This window comes from Haliaeetus leucocephalus, unplaced genomic scaffold, assembly GCF_000737465.1.
Source record: "Haliaeetus leucocephalus isolate CR32 unplaced genomic scaffold, Haliaeetus_leucocephalus-4.0 Scaffold295, whole genome shotgun sequence".
NCBI classification, from domain to species: domain Eukaryota; kingdom Metazoa; phylum Chordata; class Aves; order Accipitriformes; family Accipitridae; genus Haliaeetus; species Haliaeetus leucocephalus.
Window position 1 is genome coordinate 2,486,726 of NW_010972731.1, and position 11,713 is coordinate 2,498,438.

Here is an 11,713-nt window from a genome sequence, read left to right on the forward strand (position 1 = left end):
GCGGGCGGCCGGGGGTCGGCGGCGGGGGACCAGGAGAGCCCGCCGGGGAGCCGCTTCGTGTGCACCTCGCTGCCGCTGGACGCCGCCGGCGCGGGCTGCCCGCTGCCCCCGGTGCCCATGCAGGGCGGCGCGCTGCCCCCCGAGGAGGAGCTGAAAGCCACGGTGCTGCAGCTGCGGGAGACCGTCCTGCAGCAGAAGGAGACCATCGGGAGCCAGCGGGAGGCCATCCGGGAGCTGACCGGTAAGCTGAGCCGCTGCGAGAGCGCCGACGGCAAGTCCGCCACGGGAACGTGGAAGAAGGAGCTGGGCAAGGGCAAGGACACCATGGGCGACCTGCCGCGGGACCCGGCGCAGGTCATCGACCAGCTGAGCCGCACCATGCAGACTCTGAAGGACCGGCTGGAGAGCCTGGAGGTAGGGCCGGGGCGCGGGGTGGGCCAGCCTCCCCGCCCGCCCGCTTAGAAACTTGGGACGACTTAACGTGTAACAGTGGCTTTGGACCGCTGGGTGAACACAGCTAGTGCGCTTAATCTTGATGGAGGTAAATCCAAACCGGTCAAGCCCTGGGAGCGAGTTGCTTCGTTGGCTTGTCTGGTTTTCTTGATTACTTATCTGCTCGCTTTAATGGTGAAAAACCTGAAGGGCTCCCCTGTGAATGTGTTCCCCCGCTGCGTGGGGGGACATTATGGTTTTCCTGCTTGTCACTGGCTTAGTTTCTGTATTAATATGTCTAAATCTCTCTTTCTGGGAATGTGACTTTGTGGGGTTTGAGGTATAAAGCTGACGTCTTGGGCAGTAAGACCTTGGCATATGGTGCTGAACAGACCGGTGGTAATGAGGAGATTGTGTTGGGCAGATTGTGAAGATAAGATCATGTATTTAGAGCTGATACAGAATAAAAAGAACCTGATTCTGTATGCCTGTGAATAGAAAGGGGATTTGGTCTAAGCCCACCGATAAGTGATTTCCATGAGGCTGTGGACAGTGCCTGTGGTTGAGTGGCACTCATGGAAATATTTTATAGAGAGTATTCCCACAGGAATCGTGCTGGATGTTGTTTTGCTTTCCACACCCTGAGAGCTACATGCGTGTCCTCCTGCTGTCCTCCAAACAGTCAGTGGTGATGTGAGGATGGCGAGTAGCTTCCTAATATTCTGAGAGGTCTAAACACTCTGGGCTGTTTTTCAATTACAGTTTTGAATGATCTGGTAGCGTAACATCCTTTTATTACTGTTGCTGTCTTTCTGAGGCATTTTTTTTAGGGTTGTAGAAGAGAAACTCCACTAGAATAAAATGGTAGGTGGAACTGTTGGTTTTGTAGTATCCTTAAAGATACCAGTGTTATCTGAAAGAGTGTGGGGCTTTCTTTTTTCTTTTTTTTTTTTTTTTTCAATTTAAATAAAAATACTTTCACTGGCTAAGACTTACAGTTGATCGAAAGAGGATCTGACTTCCTTACTCTGCAAATCAAACCTGAGGAAACTTTCATTTGGTAAATTTGCTTTCAAAGTAGCTTAATTTTTTATTTAAAAAGAAATAGTTTTTCTGTTTACTTACGTTGGCAATGTCACTTGCAGTAAGTAAAGCAAAAATTGACTAATGTGCCACGTGTACCCATACTAATGGAAGTGCATCAGACCTGGCTCCCTACATTGATTTTATTGAACTTAAATGTATGAAGACTCCTTCATATGAAATGCTAGAAGCCTCTAACAGAAGTGCCCTTTTGTTTCAGGACCTGTTTAGCTATAGTGCTGATAAAAGCACTAAACATGACAAGTGCTAAAAAGCAATGCTTCCTTTGTACTTGGTGGAGAACTCGGTGATCTTGCTTTCTTCCTTTTGAATCAGGAGCATATCTGCATTTCACAGTTTCTGTTTTAGAAATGACAATTTTCCTTTTCTTCTCATTTCCCCTAAAGCACCAACTCCGAGCCAACGTGTCATATGCAGCACTGCCTAATGACCTCCGAGAGATGCTTCAGCGGAGGCTTGGAGACCTGGAACGCCAACTCCTGAGCAAAGTGGCTGAGCTTGAGGATGAAAAGTCTTTGCTTCATAATGAGACGTCAGCCCATCGGCAGAAGACAGAGACAGCCTTGAACGCATTGCTAGAAAGAGTGTCTGAACTAGAAAAAGGTAATCTGCACAGAATCTAAATGCTTCCCCATGCTGATTAATTTTGTTTACTCCCTCCTTCTAGTGCAGTAGTCTAAATGTGGGCCTTGAGGGAGAGTTAAGGCACTGGACTAAGTAGTAGGTGACAGTGCAAATACTTGGATTCCCTTTTTCCTTTTGTCACAGGCTTCCTTCTTGACAGGTCTCTGTATGGCTTTGGATTTCTGTCTCTTAATTTGGCATATGTGGGTGGTTAACATGAAACTCTGAGTGTTTGTGGGATGAAAAGATCTATAAGGAGGTAAGTAGAAATAGGAAGAAGTATGATACTGGTGTCAGGTAAATAGCTAGATAATGTCTAAGTAAAGCTGCCTGCCTTTATTTGGACTGAAAATCATATGGGCTAAATGTAATTAGCACAACTGCCTTTGATGTAATGAATGGCATTTTATACCAGAACCATTTCCTGCTGCTTTGGAAGTATTTCTGGTGGGCTTTTCTTTTGTTGCTGGTTATGACGTTGGGTAACTGCAGGTACTTGAATTGTGTCCTATCCCAAGCATATAGCCTTTAGAGTTTACAGTAGATTACACAATGTGCCACTGGGGGACACTATCTTAATCCTAGTCATTTATTCAGATACTTAGATTAATTATTACTGAGATCTCTATGCTTGAGTAGAGTCTGTTTATTTGAATTACAAATGCCCATGGAAATGAGCCAAAGAACAGAACTATCTTTCTGTATTCACTATATACACCTACAGAGTGGACTGTGTAGGACTAGAGTACCAGGAAATATCACTGCCCAATCCTTAAATGATTTTCCAAGGTGAATAGGCTCTCTGCTTAAAAGCAGCTTAATGGACATGCTTTCAAAATGGTGCAAACGTACATATCTCATGAATTTTAAAATGCAACCTAATGGATCCATTTGTGTAATATTGTATCTATTTTTTTCATTTAAAAAGTGTGAAGGAGGGGAAAGGGGAAGGAGGCAGAAGAGATCCTCTATTGGCTCTGTCACTTAGTGTTTTCTGAGAGCAAGATAAAGCCTAAACTGCAACTAAAGTTCTGGAGAATTAGTGGCCTGTTAATGTCTTATGTGGCAAGTATTGCTAGTCCTTGTCTCTGAAAGATGTGACTCATATCAGCAAGTCATCAGAAAGAGAAGGGGAGTGGTAGGAGAACAAGAATGTGTAATTTAGTTAGGTTAAAAACAGCCTGTTCCCACCTTTATTTTTTTTGTGTGGGGAGAGAGGGCTGTCTTAAGTCTCCAGGGAAGTGAAGAATTTGGGCCAGGAACCAAGACACAGGCTTTCTTTTAGTTGTGTAATTTGCTGTCTATTACAGTGGAGTTTAGCTGTTCTGTGCCTTTGTTTCCTCTGTCAAATCAAAGTGAGGGTAATAATCTAAGAATTAATGATTTTGTAGATAAAATGCAGACAATATTTGAAGTGAACTGACCTCTTGAAAATAGTATTTGTATTGTGCTTTTATTTTAAATGCCATATTGTTTAGCATCTCTTCCTAGCAACTAACTAGAGTGTCATAAGCTCCCCATTGCCCTGAGGCTAAATAAATGGAGGAAAACCCCTAACTTTATAAGGTAACATTATGAACTTTGAATTTTTTTAGTCTGTAGTTGTGACAGCTGTCTTTAGTTACCAGTGGGGCAGAAGAATTTGAAGTTTGTACAACTGTTGTGATTCCCAAAGTCTTCTGGTAATTCCTTCAACGGTTGTCTCCACTGACAGCAGTAGATAGATGATGCATTAAAAAGCAGGACTGGGTGGAGGAATAATCCTGCAACATTTAAGTGCGTGGGCTTAAATGTGATTCCTAGCTTGCTGGAGACATGAACAGGTCACTTGCTATGTCTAAATATATTTTCTCCATCTGAAAAGAGAATAACAATATTTCTTGCCCATCTTGTCCCAAAATAATTCAGATTCTTTAGGAAAAGGATTGTGTTATCCTGTGCATGTGCCCATTGCCCAGAACAGGAGGATCTTGTTATCATTTGGAGTTGTGGATATTTTCAAGTCATGAGAACAAACTGAAAAATATAAAAAAGATGAATATTGTTTGTTCTTTTCCAAACCATTATTGCTTCCTTAAGCTCTTTCACAGAGTGACTAATGCTCTTAATGGAGTATATTTGGGTTTTTTTATATGTGAGATTGGTTGTACCAGCCTAGTGGAGGTTGCTCCACATTAGCCCTAAGACCCTAGGGGCTTTTTGCTTAGAATTTAGAATATTTCATTTTTTGGTCTGGAAGTTCCTCAAGACAGATGCAAGCATCAGACAAGCTTTTTCTTCTTCCACCCCCTCGTTCTGTGAAAAATGCAGTCAAAACACTTCAGTTGCTTCTGAGAATGGGAACTGAGAGAATGCCAATGGTTTAAAAATTCCATATGAGAATTGTGGCAACCTTTTGTGATAACAGCTCTTCATTTGGATTGAAGTGTGAAGTTTGGCAAGGGGATTGAATTTGTTTCAGGAATGTGAGTAAAGGAAATGAGTGGGACTCAGAAGAACAGGTTGCTAAAAGGTTGAGGGTGACACTACTACAGAACTGTGGGATTTTATTCTGTGGCACAATGTGGGATTTCTCTCTTCTTAATATTTCTAGAAAATTACTTGTAAGCAACTAAATCAGAAATATACACAAACTATATAATACACAGTATTGCAACTTCAGAACGTTTTGGTCTTAAGGGTTCTCAATTTCACAAAAAATTGGAATATCTCGCTGGTTTTTATCACATCTTTTAGAAAAAAACTATTTTCTGCTTTTATATTAAAACAAATGTCTAATGTCTTCATAGTTCATAACTTTATATTGCATTTTTCTTTGGGTCACTTTGAACTTCAGCTTTGTTTTTGTTCAGATCACCTCCTGATTCATCTACGGGACAGAAATCTGTTCTACTGAATTTAACTCTGCTTTCTGGAATATATCAGCTTTTTCCTATTTCAAATTGGCCATCCAAAAGGAGAGCATCAACCTGTTTCTCAGCCTGCTATCTGTAAAATGGGGATGCTGCTGCTAGCTCCCTGTGTAGCAGTAGTAGGAAAAGAAATACTATTTTTGAAGCGCTATGATGCTTTAATAATGAGCATACCAGAGAATCCAGGTTCAGTAACAGTAAATATCTTTTAAAACAGTTTGAATTGTTTGAAATAGGCAGGCCTCCAACCATGAACTAAACAATGAAGGAAGAAAATATTTAACAGTCTCTCATTAGTTCTCTGCCGTCTATATTTTTGCTCTAAATGAGCAGGAAAAATAAACTAAGTAAATAGCATGATGTGTATAAAACCTATTTTTCTGTGCTGCAAAATCAACATTCAGTAATACCGCTTCAATTTTTTTTTGTGTTTACCTCTCTAAAGTGATTAAAATTCCAAAGATTCTCAATATCAATTATTTTGTTTCTTAACCTGAATTACAAATACATTGTTTTGTTTAGTGTTAAAGGTTTTTCTTCCCCAATGTAATTCTAGGTAACAGTGCATTTAAGTCACCTGATGAATTCAAAGTCTCCCTTCCTCTTCGCACAAACTACTTATATGGGAAGATCAAGAAGACTCTGCCAGAGCTGTATGCTTTTACTGTATGCTTGTGGTTGAGATCAAGTGCTTCTCCTGGAATTGGCACTCCATTCTCATATGCTGTTCCTGGTCAGGCTAATGAAATTGTCCTCATAGAATGGGGGAATAATCCAATTGAACTGCTAATTAATGATAAGGTGAGAACTGACTAACTCTTCTTTATTGTCTACATAATCAGAATAAGGCCTGAACCCTTGGTACCTCTCTAGTAACTCTTTCATTCTCTCTTGAGAGAAGCCAGCTCTGGGCCTTTGAGATGGTAGCATCTACTTGTCTGTTGTTGTCCATCTGTTTGTTGCAAGTTGATAAAAGTACTCGAAACAAAGTGTTGAGACAAAGCAGCATGACATTTAGATCTGTACACACTTATGCATGTCCTCTGAATTTACAAGCAGATCTTGGCTTCTTGGTTTTTTTATGAAACAGAAGCAGTATTTGAAGCCACGCTACTGCAAAACCTGTGAGATCTAAGCCAGTTGCAGTATTTCTGTCTCTCTAATCCTAGAAGTTCAGATATGTTAAAATGAATTTTGCAGAAGACAGAGAGCAAAAGGCATGTAATTGTGGCTGATTTTGTTATGCTTAGTGACAGAACATCAGTTTAAATACAATTTTTTCAGACTTTAGATACAAAAAGAAACACTTGTCTCACACTACTACATACCCCTGATGGTTTCTGGCAAGCTTCAGAATGAGGCTTGAGGAAAGCAAGACCCATTGAAACTTGGCATTAAAACAGATTATAAATACTTCCTTTCTCTCCACCTTCAGTTAGGTTTCCTAGTAACTCCCTGCTCTCTGAGGGATCAGGTGTTTACAGATCTACAACATGACACAGGTGGTTCAGTCATGTGGCTAGTTAAGGACTTTAACAGTCTTAGCATCCTCCTAAATCAGTAAAAGTGAAAAGCTGATTATTTTTAATTGCCTGTGGAAGAGAAGGAAACTTGAGTCTGCTTATCTTTAGCAGTAACTTTTTATCTTTGATATTATGTCAGTACTATTAATGTTCTGTGAGGCTTTTCTTTCTCCTACATCACAGCTACTCCATAGCCCACTGCACTTGTCTTATATGGAGTTGCAAGTTTTCAGATCAAATTCCTAAAGGATCATAATTCCTTCTTATCTGGAGCCCTGCTTAACAGTTTCCACAAGTTTTACTGGGAGCAGGCAGATCCGTTTGTCAGAGTTGTTACTGCAAATGGTGCAGGCAAACCTGAGATTTTAAAAGAAACTCAACATGAGCTCTGGATGGAAAGTTAGGACTAAGCACTGAGATTTAAGCAACAAATGCCACAGTTTAGTATGCAGGATCAGTGGACTGATAGCAGCTTAGACTCTGGTACTTGTTTCACTTGATTCTAGGTGAAACAAAGGCTCACATCTAGAATAAAAAGCATGGCTGTATTCCTGAATACAGGAGAGCTGGGACAAAGTAGAAAGATGTGGACTAATTTCTGCCTCTGAAATTTTTGCTTCTGAGGACAGAGTAAATACTGTCTCTTTTTAAATGTTGTGCTTGAACTGGTAGACTTTGTTTGCAACATGCATTGTTCTTTGGTTTTTGTAGGTTGCCCAGCTCCCTCTCTTCATTAGTGATGGAAAATGGCATCATATCTGTATAACATGGACAACCAGAGATGGAATGTGGGAGGCTTTTCAGGATGGAGAGAAGCTTGGCACTGGGGAGAATCTTGCTCCTTGGCACCCAATTAAACCTGGAGGTGTCCTGATCCTGGGTCAGGAACAGGTGAGTGAATGACAGCATGTTCCAGGGTTTAAAAAAAAAAAAGTTAAATTAAAACTCCCCAAACGAACAGCAGCTGTGGGAAAATTTCTTTGTTAAACACTTGGTCCTGTTGTATAGACAGTATCAGAAAGATTAAAACAAAGCAACAAACGCTTAATTCAATCATACATTGGTATATTTCGTTTCATTTACTAAATATTCAGAATATTCATGTTGCAGCTATTCCTATTCCCACTCTGAATGCTACAGTGTGCAACTTCATCAGTGATCTGAATAATGCGTTAAATTAAATCCTTTGAGCTAGATTGCTGGTAACTAGCAATGTGGCCACTGAAGTTACAGAAAAGGACAGAATCGGCTAGCACTGTTTTATGAGCAGTCAAAAAGGAGCTTGCTGAAAGTCGACCAAGTATAATTGCTTTGATTTGTTTAAATTTTTCTTTTTAATTGAAGCCAAATTGAGTGTCCCCCTTAGCAGTTTACTGGTTTTCCCCCTTCCTTTCCTCTTTATCCCCAGAATAGTAAGAATGTTAGTCTTCAAGCCCTGGAACAGACCAAGGAAAGTGTGCGTATGGGGGTGAGGGGACCAACAACTATGGGCACTGGAGTGCTTGTGTGTATATCAGGATCTTCTATAATTTGGCCTGCTACGGAGAACTCTGTCCAGACTGAATTCTGCAGCTTTTCAGTATGTAACACATTTTTAGAGTAGCAGAGTCTGTCACTCATTCAGAATTTGATGTCTACTTTAAAGATGAGTCTGAAGTCAAAGGGACAAACTCTAAATCAGACATTTGGTTTCTCATTAAAGATGTAGATAAATAACTTTCCTAATGCAAATGCTAATAAAGTTTGATTATTAGTACTGCCAACAGAAAGCATTCAGGAGGTTAAGGATAAGTCCTTTTTGAATACTGAAAAAAAAAAAAACCCCAAAGGATTTTGAATCTTGCATTTCTGATTAACATCTCATCAAGCTGTTGCCTATGAATTGTGTGGCTCTTATCTTCACATTTTTTTCTACCTGTTCTTTGCATGATTATACATATACTAAAAAGAATACTGTAATGAGTAGCAGGAAATAGCCTTTCTCTGGGACTCCCAGGCTCACAACGGGGCAATGAAAAATTAGTTTTGTCCTGATACTGATTTTAGTAGATACTTATCCATGACTTAAGTGACAGAATGGTAAATTCAGAATCCTAATACACTCTGCATAGCAGATGCTCCAGCTCACTATTAAGTGGCTGGCAGCTTTTCTGTAACTCTCTCATGTCATTTGCCTGTACTATGCGTGGTTCTATCCTATGCTATCAGTTTCGTGTTAGTGTGATCACACAAAATGTGTGATTTCTGTCCTTGAGTAGTAGATGGAGCAAGCAAACACTTTTAGTATTATGCACCAGTTTGAATTAGTCATTTGGTACAACCAGAAGAAGCCTGTGTATTTAGATCCAAAGATCGCATCTTACAGGCCCTGCAGACAACTGTCAAGGGCTGCAGTTTCAGTTTAATCTATAGCCATAAAGCTTTTGGAGTAATCTTACATATCTATGCAGTTCTTGCTGAAGTTGTCCTGTGCCAAGCTTGCAAAATGGCTCCTAAATTAGCCTTAATATTTAAAGCTGCCTTCCTGCTCTACTGCTTGGGGGCAGGGTTAGTTATGTATAGCCTTTGTGTGATGGTATACAGTCACTACTGCTTGGTTTGAATTGTTTTGGTGCATTTCAGATTGGAGCTTTTAACTGTTCCATAGAATATCTTGTTCAAAGTAGCCCTTCTAGAAACTTGAAGTTGTTCATCACTGTGACCTAGCTCTGCACCTCATTCTAGCAGTGTGGCTGGGGGGGAGGGTCTTCAAGTTTGAAGAAGAAAATGCTGAAATAACCTTCTCATCTAATCCTAACTCTTGTGTGCCTAAAGGACACAGTAGGAGGAAGATTTGATGCAACTCAAGCCTTCGTTGGGGAGATGAGCCAGTTCAATATATGGGACAGGGTCTTAAAAGCTGAAGACATCATGAATATTGCTAACTGCTCTACCAACATGCCTGGCAACATCATACCCTGGGTTGACAACAACGTTGATGTGTTTGGAGGTGCTACTAAATGGCCTGTGGAGACATGTGAAGAGCGTCTGCTAGATTTATAGCTGCAATTGTTTCCCATTCAAGTGCCCTCTTTAGTAGGACAATGTTCTGTGGAATCTAAAGCACTTATTTTTCTCTCTGCCCTTCTCCAATCTTAACTCCTCAAAAGAATAAAAAAAATTGAGTAAACTGCCTCAGTGCAAAGATAGCTGCTAGTTTGGGGCATTGAGCCTGACAATGAAAGAAGCACTTCTTGGCTAGAGCAGCCCTTGCTTTCTTATGGCCTGATCCAAAAATTTGCTTTGGCCTGCAGCAGCGTTTTGGTTAGGCCTGAGTTTAGTTCATCAGTCCTGGCAGGAAAGGGAAGAGCCGTGCACATGTTAACTACAGTCCTCCTTTTAACAATGTGCAGTGCTGACAAAGCTCTAAGACTAACAGGCTACATGTGAATCCTTCCTTCCAGTCTATCGTCTCCCCTTTGAATTGAAGCCATTCTTTTTTAGCCCTTTTTAAAGAAATCACTTAATCCTTACACTACAGTGGTTATGGTGCAACTATGGGTAGAGCAGAACAGCCACTGTCTGAGTGCAAGGGTCTTGCTTTTTAATTTGCAGATTAGAAATCCTTATTTTACGATAAGGAGGCAATGTATTTGAGACATGCTATTCTAGTTCAATTTGAAGAAATGGGCTGTGTAATCAGCATAGCTCTGTTGAAATAGAGATGCTTCAGGTAAAGGTTCTGTCCCAAAGCCTGTCTTGCTAGCCAGGATCCCAGCGTAGATGGATGGATGAAAGATTGTATTTGTATTTTCTGTAGGCTGAATGTACTGAATTCATAGTGACCTGGCTTGTAAACTTTTCTCTATTGTTTCTCTTGCTTTAGTCAATGTCTTTATTTTTTTAAATATACAAGCTGTGATTAAGTGAATTTCTGTTTTGATTTGCTTTGAAAGGCCTTTTTATGAGCAAGTGCCAAAGTTCAGTTTCTGCTTGCTGAGAATCGCTCTATATTTTTCCAGCATAAGTCTTCTGCACTGTTTTCTATGTTATTATAATGGTCCTATGTAATATGAAAATGTGCTGGTTTTTCAATTCTTGTTGACTGTCTCTTCTGTAAGCACTGAGCTGACTAATATATTTTTTTATCATTTTCTCTCAATATTTTCCAAACAATGTTGCTGTTTCCTTGGCATTGATGTGACTACTTGGTTTGTGGCTCGCAGATAGCAAATGCACTGTACTGGGAAAGAGTTAATTCTTTTGTTATTTAAAAGAAAAAGGATTTAAAGGGGGGGAGGGGAAATTTATAAAGCTAAATATCATATTTTATTTTTCATATGTTTGAATTGTAAGAATAATATGGTGACAGTCCCATTTGTAGGATAAAGTTACATATTTCCATTAATATGTAGTATGCTGTTCTTAAAAGAAAATTCTTATACTGAACTTTTAATTAAAATGCACTGTAAAATAAGTCTTTTAATTCTTTTATAGTCACACAAGACACTGCTGCTATGAGTTCAGCTACTGTCTCTCTAGACTGATAGAAGTACAGTCCTGTAAGAGTTATCTTTATTCCCTAAGTGTCTTAAATCATAGTCTTCAACCAAAAGTTGCTTAGGGGGATGTGTATGTGCATGAAACCACCACTGGGGAGAGGGTCTCCACATTTGGATGCGGTGGAGTGTCTGAAGCTTAGGCTCAGACCTGCCTCCTGCTACTCATAGACGCTAGTCTATGGCATGGCCTGGGATACAGCAGTTTCATTGGAGTGGGAGGGAACCCAGAATTTATATTCATATTTATTTTTACAGTTTTGAGAAGCTGAAAGTATGACCAGTATGGCTGGGTGAAAGTACTGGTTGTAGACAAACCACTGTGAAAAGAACTGTTCAACGATGAGATGACTTGTTGAAATGCAACAGCAGAGGCACTACACTGGTGCAAGTTGTAAAGTGCAGTGTCCATGGGGTCTGGTAGTAAACCAAATGCTCTGCTTGGTAAACTAATAAGTTGATAGTGTTCTCTGTAAGAGAACAACCAGCTGGGGCAGAAATGTTTATCCTTCTCTGGCCATGGAGTGTTTGAGGTTTCTATGAAACATTACACTACTTGATTTCAAATGTTCTCATCCTG

The 11,713-nt window shown here is 40.2% G+C and overlaps 1 protein-coding gene across 1 annotated transcript in view; it reads left to right on the forward strand.

Moving 5' to 3' along the window:
• NPTX2 (neuronal pentraxin II) overlaps nucleotides 1–11,049 on the forward strand; it is an 11,800-nt gene extending 751 nt beyond the window's left edge. The window contains exons 2-6 of the mRNA XM_010570581.1: nucleotides 3–414; nucleotides 1,923–2,139; nucleotides 5,629–5,873; nucleotides 7,307–7,486; nucleotides 9,410–11,049. Of these exons, the coding sequence (XP_010568883.1) occupies nucleotides 3–414; nucleotides 1,923–2,139; nucleotides 5,629–5,873; nucleotides 7,307–7,486; nucleotides 9,410–9,637 (1,282 nt within the window). The 3' untranslated portion in view covers nucleotides 9,638–11,049. The remainder of the gene's footprint in view (nucleotides 1–2; nucleotides 415–1,922; nucleotides 2,140–5,628; nucleotides 5,874–7,306; nucleotides 7,487–9,409) is intronic.
• The last annotated feature ends 664 nt before the right edge of the window (nucleotides 11,050–11,713 follow it).